This window comes from Ipomoea triloba, chromosome 3 (genome assembly GCF_003576645.1).
Source record: "Ipomoea triloba cultivar NCNSP0323 chromosome 3, ASM357664v1".
Classification (NCBI taxonomy): Eukaryota; Viridiplantae; Streptophyta; class Magnoliopsida; order Solanales; family Convolvulaceae; genus Ipomoea; species Ipomoea triloba.
Genome location: NC_044918.1, coordinates 15,569,204 through 15,584,881, shown reverse-complemented (window position 1 = coordinate 15,584,881; position 15,678 = coordinate 15,569,204). Strand labels below are relative to the sequence as shown.

Sequence of the window (15,678 nt, the reverse complement as noted above, 5' to 3'; positions counted from 1 at the left end):
TAACTCCTAATTTATTTCTAGAGTAAGTGTCTATGACCAATTTCTCCAAAATTACATGACTTTGGAGGTTAGGTACAAAGTCATGTAATTTTGGAGAAATTGGTTGTATTTTGCATTTTATAATGAAAGAATGAAAGCAAGTAAATTTAATAATGAGTTTGGTTTGTATGTATCCTAAATTATTTTTAATAAAAGGAAATGCAAAAATGCACAGGTGAAAGAATGGATTATGGGGAAATTGCTTTTTTTTTTTTATTCTGTAAAAAAAATAGAATAGGCAGTGTGTAAAAAAAAAAAAAACGACACCTCCAGTTCCATTAATAATAATAATAATAATAATAATAATAATAATAAGTGAAATGCCATTTTTACCCTCATTTTTAACAACTCAAACATCTTAACATAGAGGGGGGAAAATAACCACTTTAGAAACAATTGAAGGGGATAAAGTGGTTACATAAATAACATAGGGGAAAAATGTGCTATAAGCAAACAACTCAGGAGGAAAAAGTGTCATTTTCCTTAAATTTAATTACACTTGCATCATGCTTACTAACAATAATCATGTAATATATATATATATATATATTATTTTTTTTTGAATCCTACTAACTCTATTACAATGCAGTATCTGTTCATAACTATTTTCTCAGCCTATTGAAGCACAAGAATCAGTATTGTCTCCACTGAGACTCGAACCCACTACCTCCCATATAAAGGGAAGGGTTTGATGTAATATATTTATAATACTTGTTTTATATAATCATTGGTGTATAACTCACCTATTCATCGATCTTGTCGGGTTCACCGGAAAAGAGAATAGCGAAGAGAGATTTGAGGAAGAAGACGACAAAGAGGGAGCAGAGAAGTGTGCATAATAACCAGTGTTCCATTGTTGTCCTATATATGAAACATTAATCACGCATCACTTCTCTCTTTTCTTTCTTTGTCACGAGAAAAAATCGTAATACCTATTTAATTGTATAAAACAAATTAAAATAATAAACTTATTCTTATTAATTAAAATACAAATTTAATTTAATTTATAATTATTAAAAATTATTTCTAATGTTTTATTTATTTGTATTCCGTATATGTAAACACATTTTTTTAAAATAAATGTATTAAAGAATAGAATAAAAGATATCGTGAATATTCTTTAAAAAAAAAAAGAGAGGAAAAAGTGTCAAATAGATCACTGAACTTTTTGTTTTTGTGCAATTTGGTCACCAAACTTAAAAATCGTGCAATTAAACCATCAAACAAGCAAAATATGTGCAATTGAAACATTTTTTTTAAAAAAAAATTATTGGTAAAAACAATTAAAAATTTTTTTTAAAACAATTGAGACGATCCCTTCGTCTTCGGCCATGGTGACGAAGAGACCCTTCGTCTCCATGTGTACTAAACAAATCATGTTTCAGCAAAAACTAACATTTTATTATAAGCACCAGAAGAAACATTAGAAAACAAGAATTAAACTTAATTTATGTCTATTAGCACACTGCACAAGTAGAAGCCGATGTAGCAACTTTAAACCATAACTTTCTGCCAAGCACAAGCAGAGCAGGTGTTATTGGAGAATGCACAGAACACTATCACATAACTTATATAACATGTGAACAACTCAGCCAAGTTAATCAAGTTATTGACAGAGGGTTATTGGCTATTATAGCCAAGAGCCCGCCCCGCCCAATTATGAATACTTTAGATGAGTTTACCTCCTTATAGCTTCAGATGAGTTTATTTCGCGGGTAGAGATGGACGCGGAGAGGATGTTTCATGACAGTGGTGAACACTTGCTTTTCTGCAAGATCAACATCATCTCCTTCAACAGCCTTCCATTGGAAAAGCCAAATGAGATTAGCCACAAAGTACTCCAAATGCAGCAGAGACAAAGCCAAGCCTGGGCAAATTCTCCTCCCTGCACCGAAAAGGCATCATCTTGATTTCCCTGCTTCCACTTAGATCAAATGCTTCTCCACCTCGGGACAAGAATCTCTCGGGCTTAAACTCCATTGGATCCTCCCACACAGCGGGATCCCATCCCAGATCAGCCACCGCGACATTAATCAATGTGTTCTTGGGGATTACATAGCCTTCCAGTTCAACTTCCTGAGTTACCGAGTGTGGTGGCAGAAAATGTGCGGGAGGGTGGCGTCTCAGCCCTTCCAAAACCACCGCTTTTAAGTACGGCATTCTCTGCAATTCCTCCTCTTTCACCCCCTCCTCCTCCGCTGCTCCGATAACTCCCAAGATTTGCTCATAGAGTTTTGCTTGAATTGATGGGTGCTTCACTAAATTCGCCATGATCCATTGCAGCGCAGTGGCAGTTGAATCCGTGCCGGCGTTGAGAAATTCCCCACAAAGGGTTGCCATTTCTGATGAACTCGTGTGCAGAGAACAAAATCAGGTAAGGAAGATGAGACTATGGTTACTCATTGAAAGGGAGAAAACTGAACTTGCATTGATGTGAGGATAGAACATGCAATATAAAGGAGGTTCATGGAGTTGCTATGGCGGGAGAAGTTGTTACAACCAAAAGTGAAGGAGTTGCTATGGCGGGAGAAGTTGTTACAACCAAAAGTGAATAGAAGTTACCAAACTACCCTTTTGTATTACATGCTAATACCCCCCCGTAAGTTGGCGTATGTAAGTCTTGCGTGCCCAACTTAGACTTGAAATGTTGAAACATGGGAGCTGACAGTGACTTCGTGAAACCATCTGCCACCTGGTTCGAAGAAGAGACTGAGAGAATTTTGATCAATCCTTGGGCTAGCTTTTCACGAACAATATGGCAGTCGATTTCGATGTGCTTTGTTCGTTCGTGGAATACGTGATTTTCAGCGATGGCAATCGCAGATTTATTGTCGCAAAACAGTGTTGCTGGCCTGGGAGATTTGATCTGTAAGTCGTGGAGGAGATAAGTGAGCCATTGGATTTCGCAAACAGCAGAAGCCAATGCACGGTACTCTGCTTCAGATGATGATCGTGAGACCGTGGCCTGCTTTTTGGATCGCCAAGAGATTAGTGCTGAGCCCAGGTAAGCACAATATCCAGTGATGGATTTACGCGTTTCAGAACACATAGCCCAGTCCGAGTCTGAGAACATGTTGAGATGAAGATCTGTGTTGCTTGGATAGAATAAACCCTGGCCGGGAGATGCTTTAATATACCTTAGAACCCGATGAGCTGCTGATAAGTGAATGTTTGTAGGTGCATCGACAAATTGGCTCAGCTGCTGCACGGAGTAAGCAATGTCGGGACGTGTAGCAGTGAGGTATAGGAGCCTGCCCACCAGACGTCTGTAACTGCTGGGATCATCAACTGGAGTACCATCACCATGTCTTAGTTTTAATCCTTGAGCCATAGGTGTGAGAGCAGGCTTGCATTCAAGGAATCCGGTTTCAGCTAGAATTTCCAATGCGTACTTGCGCTGACAAATGTTTAAACCTTTTTCCGATCGTTGAGCTTCAATTCCTAGGAAGTAGCTCAAGCTCCCAAGATCTTTAATTTTGAATGTGTCATCCATGAACTGCTTGAGTTCTTGAATCAGATTTAGACTTGCACTAGCCACTATGATATCGTCGACGTACACTAACAGAGCAATGAACTGACTGTCTGCCCCTCTGGTAAATAACGATGGATCTGATTTGGACTGAACAAAACCAATGCGGATTAAGGCTGCATTTAACTTAGAATTCCACTGTCGACTTGCCTGCTTGAGGCCATATAGGGATCTCAGTAATCGGCAGACTTGATTCGGTTTCTCATTCTGGAATCCCGGAGGTAAAGCCATGTACACTTCTTCATTCAAATCGCCGTGTAGAAAGGCATTATTAACGTCCAGTTGATGAATGTGCCAAGCCTTAGAGGCTGCCACACTTAGGAATGCTCGAATAGTCGTTATTCTGGCAACAGGTGAGAACGTTTCAAGGTAATCCACTCCGAACTGCTGCGTGAAACCCTTAGCCACAAGCCTTGCTTTGCAGCGTTCAACTGTACCATCAGCTTTCAACTTGGTTTTGTATACCCACTTGCATCCAATGGGTGTTTTTCCGGGAGGGAGCTCGGTTACTTCCCAGGTATTATTCTCTTGGAGAGCTTTGATTTCTGCTTGCATAGCCGCTTTCCAACAATCATGTTTGATGGCTTGATTGTAGGTGCGGGGATCATCAATGGTGGTTACTGCCATGGCAACCTGTTTGTGTGCTAGAGTGAGGCCATCGTAGGAAATTACTTTGGAGATGGCATGAGGGGAGGTTCTGTTTTGGATCACAGCATCACAGTAATAATCAACTAGTCTGCTCGGAGGTTGTCTCTGTCTGTTTGATCTCCTGGGAGGAACTGGAGGAGATATCTGTATTTCGGAGTCCATATTATCTGCATGCGCACTACTTGGCTCATTGTGTGAGGTCTCCACTGTGGTAGGACTGTGGAGTTGATCAATATTTGCAGTGAGATCAATTCCTGATGCTTCTGATAGATTTGGTTGTACTGTAATATCATTCATCTGAGTATCATTACTGAGCTGGAATTCTCTGTAGTGCGAAGTAGGTATGATAGGTAAACACGGCTCAGCTGTTGGGGTCTCTTCAATTAACTGCCCATCTTTATCAAACAAAAATTGTTTCTCATAGAAGATCACATCTCGTGAGATAAACACTGATCTATCATGAATATCATAAATCAAATAGCCTTTTGTATGAGCCGGGACACCAAGAAATATACCTTTTCTGCTCCGTGCAGCCATCTTGTGCCTTGCGTGAGATAAGGTAGAAGCAAAACACAAGCAGCCAAAGACTCTCAAATTGCGTAAATCCGGAGCATGCCCATACAGCCGTTGATATGGACTTTCCCATTCAATAACTGGAGATGGGAGTCGATTGATGAGGAAGGCTGCATGTAGAACACACTGTCCCCAGAAATCCAGCGGAAGATTCGATTGAAAACGTAAAGCTCTTGCTACATTCAGCAGGTGTTGGTGTTTGCGTTCCACTACTGCATTCTGCTGTGGTGTATTTACACAAGACCGCTGATGTATAATACCATACTCATCAAAGAAATTAGCCATATTGAACTCTCTTCCATTATCACTTCGTATGATCTTTATTGTGCCATTAAACTGAGTGCAAACATATTTGTGAAAGTTCTTGATCAACTGTTGGGTGTCAGCCTTTGTTTTCATTAAATGAATCCAGGTATACCTTGAGTGATCATCAACAATAGTGAGAAAGTAACGTTCCCCCCCTAACGATTTGACCATGAAAGGTCCCCAAATATCCATGTGTAAGAGTTCAAAGCATTCTTTAGACATGGTACTGCTCAAATTGAAAGGAGATCTTTTGTGTTTAGCCAAATGGCATGCATCACAGGCTAAAGTTTTATTATTATTCACAGAAAAATCAGCAAAGGTATGTATATGTTGCATCTTATTTATGGGAAAGTGTCCCAAACGTTGATGCCACATTTCAAGACTACATTGCATAGCAAAATGATTACAGGATTTGTTGTGACTCCGAGGTGGTTCTTCCAACACATACAGCCCTCTTTGTTCTTTAGCCAAACCAGTCATCTTCCCATTTTTCCCCCGGAGCAAACACTGATCAGATGTGAAAACCAGATTATAATGTGAATCTTGAAGCAGTTTAGTAACAGAAACAATATTGAATTGAAAGCTTGGGATGTGCAGGACATTTTTCAACCGTATTTCGTCATTGAGCCTTACGGTTCCCATATGTGTAACTTCAGTACGCTTTCCATTTGGCAGATTTACAACAGCCCCTTTTACCTCATGATACTCATCAAACCATTCCAGTGAGCATGCTATGTGATCGGTGGCCCCTGAATCTAAGATCCAAGTGGAAGATTCCATAGTTAAAGCATTAACATGAGTATGAAAAGAGTACTTGCCTTCACTTTGAGTATGAGGGCCCTCCTCTTTGAAGGTGGGAATGAGTGAAACTGTTGCCGTAGTAGGTGACTACCTTTGGCCGAATTGTGTCTGTAGAAGAGACATGAACTTTTGCATCTGATCATATGAGAAACTATCAGCATTGCTCGCAGAAGTGGTAGCGGCTGGCTGTTTTCCTCTGGACTTGAAACCTTGCACCCAGCCAGGTGGATAGCCATGCTTTTTATAGCACTTCTCCACTGTGTGACCATTCATGCCGCAGTAGGTACATTTGGCAATTCTATTGCCACCATTGTTTGTGCTCCTTCGGTTATTAAGGAAATTTACCGCAGCAGTAACAAGATTATCATCAGAGGGAGTTTCATCGACTTGAACAGCATTAGCATGAACGATCTCCACACTGTTAGGGCTTATGATCTGCAATTGTCTTTCAAATTTTTCGGTCATAACGTATACTCTGTGGATGTCAGGGAGAGGATCCAAAACCAGTATGTTTGATCTAAGCATGTGATATTCATCAGTGAGCCCTTGAAGGAATCGGATAATGTGATCCGTTTCCCTTTCATTCCTTATCTCCTCCATTAAGTTGCATGAGCACTTTGGCTTTGGCGTGCATTTGCACATCGGCAATGGCCTCAACTCATTCATCTGTTCCCAGAGGCCTCGGCATTTAGTATAGTAATCGTTAACAGAAAGATTACCTTGCTTGAGCTCATATATTTGGCTCTGTAGAATGGAGATCCGATGCGGATCGCGTTGAGAGAACCTTTTCTTCAAGTCGTTCCAAACATCGGAAGCTCTCTGCATGTACATAACAGTTTGCGCAATTGATGGATGTACCGATCTGCAAATCCAAGAACAAACCATGATGTTACACCTTCTCCACGCCGGATATTGGCGGTGTGTTTCCTCCGGTGCATCGACGCTTCCGTCGACAATTCCCCATTTATTTTTCACTTCAAGTGCGTTGCGCATCGAGATACTCCATGTGCCGTAGTTGTCGCTGCCGGCGAGCAACGGAGTTACCAGAACAATATTTGAGTGATCATTGTTGCCTAAGTGTAGAGGATTCTCGTCCTCTTCTGATTCGGCGCTCCTTTGTGGAGCGTGGTTTCTTTGCGGAATGTTGGTGCGAGCAGGTGAGCGATCGATCGGAGTAGACGGCGATCTCTGGCTGGATTCTCCAACTCCAGAAACTGCCGCAGCGTAGGTGGATCTTCTCTGCTCTGATACCATGATGAACTCGTGTGCAGAGAACAAAATCAGGTAAGGAAGATGAGACTATGGTTACTCATTGAAAGGGAGAAAACTGAACTTGCATTGATGTGAGGATAGAACATGCAATATAAAGGAGGTTCAGGGAGTTGCTATGGCGGGAGAAGTTGTTACAACCAAAAGTGAATAGAAGTTACCAAACTACCCTTTTGTATTACATGCTAATAATTTCGCCATAGCTCAGCTTCCGTTTCTCCTCCGGCAACTCTAGTTTTATCAGTGTATCTACATAAGCCAACACTTCTGGCCCTGTTCGGTAAATAGCTGTTAGCTGAAAGTGTTTAAAGCTGATTAATCAAACACTTATTTTTTAATCAAATCAGACAACTAATAGTGATCAAATAAGTCAAAATTAGCCGATAAGCTAATTATTTTACCAAACTGAACCGAATCATCTTCGTTTTCCCCCTCCATTGCTCGTTCTTTGGCCTCAATCCGGGCTTTGATGAAAGGGGTTAGAGTGTTTTCACGATCACGGGCTAGTTCTTTCAATTCTTTCCAGCGATTTCGGAACAGAACCTTCCCAATAGTAGGCCAGGAATTTAGGATATGGAATTTGGGAAAACTGAGAAGGATTTTTCTCTGTGACTCCTCAATTTGTCTAATCTGCTGTTCTTCCAGCTTGTCTCCAAAGCACATCAACACCAGCAAGCAGAAAATGGCGTACTGGAAATGATCAATTACCTTAACACCCGACTCAGAGGTGTCGTTAAGGAGTTTTCTGACAAGAACTCCGAGCACCCATTTCCGGGCGTTCGAGTAAGACTTAACCCGAGAAGGGTGGAGAATCTCCGACGTAAGATTCCGGCGCAGGAGGCGCCAGGTGGGGCCGTAGGCGGCGGAGTTGATACTACGCTGATTACTATTGAGCAGCCTAAACGAAGGCCCCGATCTCGGCCGGTCGGAAAACACGGCGCCGGTCTGGACAAGAGCTTTATGAGCGAGAGAATGGTTGGCGATGAGTATCTCCGGGCGAGCGCCGGGTCGGAGGGTGAGGATTGGACCGTACTTGGATTTCAGGTCCCGCAGAACGGGTTCCGGGCGGAAGGAACGTCGCAGCCATGGGATGTTTCCGATCAACGGAACGGTAAAGGGTCCCGGCGGCAGGCTCTTGTTGGGTTTACCGGAGAAGAATAGAGCCAAGAGAGATTTGAGGAAGAAGACACCAAAGAGGGAGCAGAGGAGACAGCATACCCAATTTTCCATTTCGGCCATAATGTGCTCCATGTTTCTTGCCATTTCATTTCATTATTTTTGTCCCCTAAAATAATACATGTGTTTGTCTTGTATGCTCTACTAACACCACTATCGAATAATCAATCATTTCCATCTTTTGGTGCCTTCATCATGCTCTCCAAACTCCAATACCAATTGTTTTAACTTGTTTTGTATTCATACAAATCAGCCCATCATCACTCCTAATTACATAAGATATGGCTTAATTATCATTAAATATAAGACAAAACTTTTTTTTTTTTGAAAGAATAAGACAAAACTTCAAAACACTAATATTATGTGCTCCATTGTGTATTCTTCATCAACTTTGATCAATTATGAACATAATATTAATATTAAGAGGTAACTAATAATTTAAATATGGGGCATAAATATAATCTAATACGTGTCTATCGATAGTATAAAAGTGGAGATCATGTAACAAGACTGGGACTCTGTTTCTTGTACAAAAATTATAGCAATGCAATGCTCTTTATTCGAAATATTATAGCAATACAAAAATTACTTATATATGAAATCATAAATGCGAAAAAAATCTACCACATTTACAAATATTATAATTATAATTTTAAACTAATGTTAATAATAGAATTAAGAGTTTAAATATTATAATTATAATTTTAAATTACTGGAAAAAAACCCTTCTCTCTCTAAAAAAAAAAATTTCTCCTCCTTCTCTCTAGCTTCTCCGGCGTTCTTCCATTTTTTCCGGTGATTGCCGCCTCCGCTTGCTTAGTGGGTTAGCGGAGGCGGCACCTGCTCTCATCCCAGTCAACTTCCTCTTCTCTCCGTAGCCTGCCTCTCTTTTTTCTTTCTTCCTTTTCTTCCTTTTTCTTCCTCCCTCACCATTGCCGCCATCTTCTTATTCTCTTCCCTTTGCCGCCTTCACCTTCTTTCTTCTCTCCGTCCGGCCGTTCACCCTCAACGCACCTCCGCTTCCCACCGCCGTCCGCCGGCCACCGTAGCCACAGCCATCCTCCGTCTTCCCTTCCCCTTTCCCATCTTAATAAATAATATATATATATATATATATATATAATAAATTAGTGGGTAGGATAATAGGTTGGTAGTCTTGAGACCCGTGCGTCTCGAACTCTTAACTTTGTTGTCCTTTACCTTTTTTTTTTTACTGTCTCCTAATAATTGTTGTTGTTTTTGTCTCCCTATGCATTTATGGCAGTTGTCTTCTTCTGCATTTATTGTAGTTTATTTGTTTTCCTTCTCATTTTTTACGAGGTTCGTTTTGGAGTGCTTCAAGAAATATATGGTCATGGCTCGTGTGATACTCATCCTGATCGAAGTAGACGACAATGAAATGCCCATCATGAACATCAGTTCAGTCGGGAAGATACCCACTGATGAACCGGCCGAAGACACAAGACTGGATATGTACCTTCAATTGGGGAAAATGTCAATGGACTTCAGTGAAAAGAAAAAGACTCAGGTGATTTGCAAGTTGTTCCATCCAGAGGTCGACTTGTACACATTTTGCAAGGCCATCAATCACTTGACAAAAGTTTTAAGGTCCTATGAGGATCAAAACTTTCTTGTAACATAGTCTGCGAATCTAAATTTTATTAACTTAGCTAGAAAATTTAGTTCTATGTCAGAATGTATAGAATGTCTTTACATTTCATTGAACATTGTTGTATTTGTTTCTAATGGTTATTAATGAAGGTTTATTATTATTATCAAAAAAAAAAATTTTAAAAAAAAAGGAAAGGAAATCACCTAAAACAAGCAAGCGGCCAAAGCTGCAACTACTACAATTGCGACAAAGTAACCTAAATAAGTACAAAATTGACCGCAAGAACAATAATAAAACCTAACATACGGATGAAACATAGACATCAATTATACATATCCAACAAACAAACACACTACGACCAAATCGGCAAATTATGCGGTGGACCCAGGTGGCAAGGTGGACCTAGGTCCAATACAAAGTCGTTTTACTATTTTTTTTTAAATTACTAAACATATAGCCTTGAAATATGTGAATATAGAGGTTTGAAATTGTGAATATAGAGTATAGAATTTGTGAATGTAGAGTTATGAATGTGTTAATCTATAGTAGAGTTAACAGAGTTCTAACAGCCCTCAAATGTGTGAATGTGGAAGTTTCAAATTGTGAATATGAAGTATAGAATTTGTGAATGTAGAGTTATGAATGTGTAAATCTGTACTAGAGTTAACAGAGTTCTAGCAACTTGTAGCCCTGTAATGTGTGAATGTGGAGTTTTCAAGTTGACATGGAGTATAGGACCTGTAAATATAGGGTTTTGAATGTGTGGATGCATTATAGTGGTATTATAGTTACTAAACATATAGCCCTGTAATGTGTGAATGTGGAATTTTCAAATTGTGAATATGGAGTATAGGGTTTGTGAATATAGAATTTGTGTTTTGTTGCGATGAGGAGCCGTTAACGCCATTAATTTTTTTTATTTAAAAAAAATTTGTGAAACGGCGTCGTATTGAAACCCAGGCCCACCTAACAACTGGGCCAAATCCAACATGAGCACTAAAACAACCTAGCGCAACACCAAGCCTACCAATAGAATCAAGAAGCAATTCAACACTCCTGCCCTCATAGCTTAGCGTTGTTAGTTTATCGTTTGACTTAATTAGGTCATGAAATGGAATTTTCATGCTGGAGCAAGAACCAGCATGAAATTTGCATCAAGCTTTTATTGCGACATGCTATATATTTAGAGACGATGGGATATAATGACTCAGAATTGAGTCTCACCAACAAAAACCTTTGCGCTGAGCTGAGTTACCATACTTTTATATATACTTCTTCTCCCAAACTTTTATTTGTACTTCTTGACGTATGGAGGTTACGGGTGATATCGATCATGCCTCACTTACCCTTCAATACATTTTTTGGGAGGATATATATGTGCCTCAAACTCGAACATTATTTTTTGAAAATTTCTAGTATGTTTGTTCTTGAAAAGTAATAATCAAATTAAACCGCCACATATATATTCATTCTCCGGGATTTTTCCTCCATTATGTTCAAGAAAAATAACCAGCCCACCACACACACACACTACAAAAACCACTTGTACAGAGTAACTGTATAAAGTGTCTAAACACAAACCATATGCAGTAGTATTCCAACATAAACACGTACAATACAGTGCATGCACATTAGAAAATAGAAAACATGCATAATTATATTGGTAACACGTACTTATAAATTTACCCGACAGAAGTGAATATTCTAAGACTGAGAGGATCTTAGACGAAGTTTAGCACGAAGAGGATTCTTCATCACAACGGTGAACTCTAGTTCTTCTTCAAGATCCACTTTTTCTCCTTCAACAGATCTCCATTCGAAATGCCAAACCAGATTTGCTAGAAAATACTCGAGATGTAGCATGGCTAAACCCCAGCCCGGACAAATTCTTCTACCTGCTCCGAATGGCATCATTTTTATTTCTCTGCTCCCTGTTATGTCAAACATTTCTTGACCGGCACCTTCGTTCTGGCTGCCGGTCAAGAATCTCTCGGGCTTAAACTCTAATGGGTCGTCCCAGACCTTCGGGTCCAACCCCATCTCTGCCACCATGAAGTTGATGGCGGCGTTTTTGGGGATGGTGTAGCCGTTCAGCTCCGCCTCCTCGGTCACCGTGTGCGGCAGCACAAAGTGGCCGGGCGGGTGGCGCCGGAGACCCTCTAGGACCACCGCTTTTAAGTACCGCATTTCGGTTAGGTCTTCCTCCCGGACAATTTTCCTGTCCGGTGAGTTCTGTAGCAGCGGCTCCAAGACAGTGGATATTTCTCGGTACAGTTTTTCCTGAATTTCCGGATTCTTAACTAAATTGGCCATGATCCACTGCAACGCGGTGGCCGTTGTATCCGTTCCCCCGCTGAGAAACTCACTGATAAGGCCAACAATCTCCCCGTCGTTGAGCTTTCTCTTTTCCTCCGGCAACTCCAGGGCCAAGAGCGAGTCCACATACGCCACAACTTCTTCATCACTACGGCTTTCGCCATTTTTGGACCGAGCTCGGGCGTGAATTAGGGGAACGAAGATTCGCTCCTGTTCTTGCCGGGTTTCCATCAATTCTTTCCAGCGACCGGGGAAAATGATTCTCCCAATCCTCGGGAAGAAATTGAGAACGTTGAATCGCCTGAAACCTAGAAGCAATTTCCTCTGAACTTTCTCAATTTCCTTGATTTTCCCCTCTTCCAGCTTATCCCCGAAGCACATCAGCACTAAGAGGCAAAACACCGTGTACTGAAAGTGATCTATCAACTTCACACCCTCCCCGGATTCGCCATGTTTTCCGAGCTTCTCCAAGAGTATACCCAAAGCCCAGTTGCGCGCCCTGGAGTTAGGATTGTCAGGAAACAGAGCTTTTCGTATTAAGGTAAACGAATTTTAGAGCTTATTTAATAAAAAACAAACAGACGTTACTTTTTGGACTTATTTGTGTAATTATATTTTTATATAGTTATGTTTTTTGGTTGGTTATTAACTTATATTGTCATAAACAAATTACATGTGTAATGGTGTAAATACGCTGTGATGTCTCAAATAGTACAAACTAATGGTTCCGGTCATATTTATACCCTCTTACTGTGTTTATTAGTTTATATGAGTCTCAAGTTAGTAAACAATGTGGTAAGTATCCAAAAGTCTCCTTCTAACATTAAATGCACCATTTATAAGGCTGGACCTTAGACATGACTAAGAGGTGTGCTATATGTGCATAGATTCCTAATCACCCATTAGGATGGGGCTGTGTTAAGGTAGGAATCTAGGTCTAAATCTTCAAGTAATTTTGTTTAATTTGAGATGATCGTCTTGATCTAAACTGGTCGGTAGCGAAGCACGGGTACCATTAAATAAGAATCAATAAAGGTCGAAAACTATTCCTCTAAATGACATGATCAAATACCGAGTAAGTACACATCACCAGAAAAAAAGTATACTCAAGAAATATTCCCTATCATTGTATTTGTTTGTTAAAGTGTAAAATCTTAACAAACGTATACGTATAAGAATACTCTACAAGTCTTAACAATCGTGTTGGGTTCGTTTACCACGTACCTGGAATAAGACTTTATCCGGGAAGGGTGGAGAATCTCGGCGGTGAGGTTGCGGCGGAGGAGCCGCCACGTGGGGCCATACGGAGCAGAGCTGATATTACACTGATTACTCGACAAAACTCTACTGGTGGCCGTGGCTTTGGGTCGGTCGGAGAAGACGGCGCCGTTCTGAACCAAAGCCTGGTGAGCGAGACTGTGGCTGGCGACAAAGATTGCCGGATTAGGCCCAATTCGGAGAGTGATAAGCGGACCATACTCAGATCTGAGCTCCCGGAGAATTTTTTCGATGTCCGCTAAAGATCGCCGGAGCCACTGAAAGCTTCCGATGATGGGGACGTTTGTGGGCCCCGGCGGGAGGTTCTTGATTTTCCGGCGGGAGGGAGAAGATCGGAGCAGATTGAGGAGCGATTTGAGGGAGAAGGCGATGCAGAGAAAAGCAAGAATGATGAACCAGGTTTCCATTATCACACTGCGTAGGATTTAGCTAGACCACTAGTTAATAACGTTCTCGATGCACGCATGTAATATTGAAAATAGATAATGTTTTTCGAAGTGGACATGAAAATCAATCACATATAAATGCTTCACAATTAAATTAAATGTATATAATAATATCACTTTCAGTTATTTATTTTGGACATGTTTTATCGTTATACGTTGTTTAATGTTTCGCTTTCGGGCCAATATATAATGTGGATGAATGCCTTACACGAAACCTATTAATCCTCCGTAAACCAGAGATATTTGCATAATTAGTAATATTAGGCACAAAGTGACTCTCTGAAATAGGAGGTCATAGATTTGAGTCTCAGTGATTGCATGCTTCAATAGGTTGAGAAATTTCGGGCTTTTGAGAAATTATATATAAACAAATACTATATTGTATCAGAGTCAGTAATACTAAAAAATATTTGGTAAACAATTCTATGAATTATGAAACCATTTAATGAATCCTTAACGGGAGATTGATCGGGTTTTTCATAAGTATTATAATTTCTATTATAAGTAATATTTCAACGCAAAAATATTATATTTTTTTCTAATAAGTAATATATTTTTTATATGAGTAATAATTAATTTATTCATGATTAGTATTACATTTTACCTTTTAAATAACTCTTCAACCCTTCAATATTACATTTTGTTTTAAAAGGATTACATTTTTTTTTTCTTAAAAGTACCACAATTTCTTTATAAGTATTACACTTTTTTTTTATAAGTAACAACTAACCAATTTATCTATAATTAGTATATATATTATACTTTCCATCACAAATATTACATTTCTATTTAGATAAACCCGTTTCATATAACAAGATCTGTGAGATGATAAGAAAAATCTGGTATTGTCAGTGATTATTGAAATATTTTATGTCATTATACACCCACATCCATAGATAGTACTATTATAAAGTAATTCATAATATTTAGCATTTGTTCAAACATCAAAATCAAAACCAAATATTTAATTATTGAAATATATTTTAATAAAAACAATATCTTTGTTTAAATAGTATGAATGTACAAATTTTTGTATTAAAAAAATCAATTAATCGATCTAACTGATGAAAATTATAACCAAATTAGATGATAAATTTATATTTATGGTTATATATATATTTCTATATATATAAGTTCGCGTGCCAAGGCTCCCCCGGTAAAAGATGTGGTGAAATATGAGTCGTTAATTTAATCTAGTATAATAAAATCATCATATACAAATAAATCAAAGTTTAAAATTTTAACAACAATTGAATTCATAAGATAGATAAGCTTTGTGTTTAGGGTTGAGCTGATCCTTAAAATCACAAGATTTCTTTTGTTAAATTTTGGTTGAATTTTAAGTTCTTAATTTGGGCCATCTCTCGTGATAATGAGTTTGGGCTTTGGGTTTTGGGCTTTGATTCATTAGCATTAGCCTTAATCTCTAATCCCTTATTACCTTCTAGAACTCTCGGTTTCCATCCCATCATTATTCCATAGACTATGATTCACACATTTGTATAACCCATAAATAAAAAGTACATTATTTTTATACATAAAATATATTATTTAAACCCAGTGGGGTAGCTCAAGTGACAAGTGAGCTCTCTTTGTGGGGAGGAATTTCGGGACAACCTGGGTTCAATTCCCACAAGTGACGATTCCCCCTGGGCCACCTTTAAACGGTCGGAGAGAAAGACCTT

General features: G+C 39.3%; 1 protein-coding gene and 1 pseudogene across 1 annotated transcript; both read right to left on the bottom strand.

Moving 5' to 3' along the window:
* Positions 1-1,733: 1,733 nt before the first annotated feature.
* On the bottom strand, positions 1,734-8,395 carry LOC116012964 (annotated as a pseudogene).
* Positions 8,396-11,486: 3,091 nt separating this feature from the next.
* On the bottom strand, positions 11,487-14,030 carry LOC116013530 (cytochrome P450 89A2-like). The gene is made up of 2 exons (XM_031253341.1): positions 13,494-14,030; positions 11,487-12,768 (listed from the first exon to the last, which is right to left on the bottom strand). The coding sequence occupies exons 1-2, from the start codon at positions 13,952-13,954 to the stop codon at positions 11,658-11,660; spliced, it is 1,572 nt and encodes a 523-aa protein (XP_031109201.1). The 5' UTR covers positions 13,955-14,030; the 3' UTR covers positions 11,487-11,657.
* Between the last annotated feature and the right edge of the window lie 1,648 nt (positions 14,031-15,678).

What these genes read in the sequence shown, in the direction of transcription:
- LOC116013530 (XM_031253341.1), bottom strand. Translation starts at nt 13,954, where the DNA reads ATGGAAACCTGGTTCATCATTCTTGCTTTTCTCTGCATCGCCTTCTCC. An exon ending in CGGATAAAGTCTTATTCCAG is followed by an intron (nt 12,769 to 13,493) that starts GTACGTGGTAAA and finishes TCCTAACTCCAG; the next exon opens with GGCGCGCAACTGGGCTTTGG.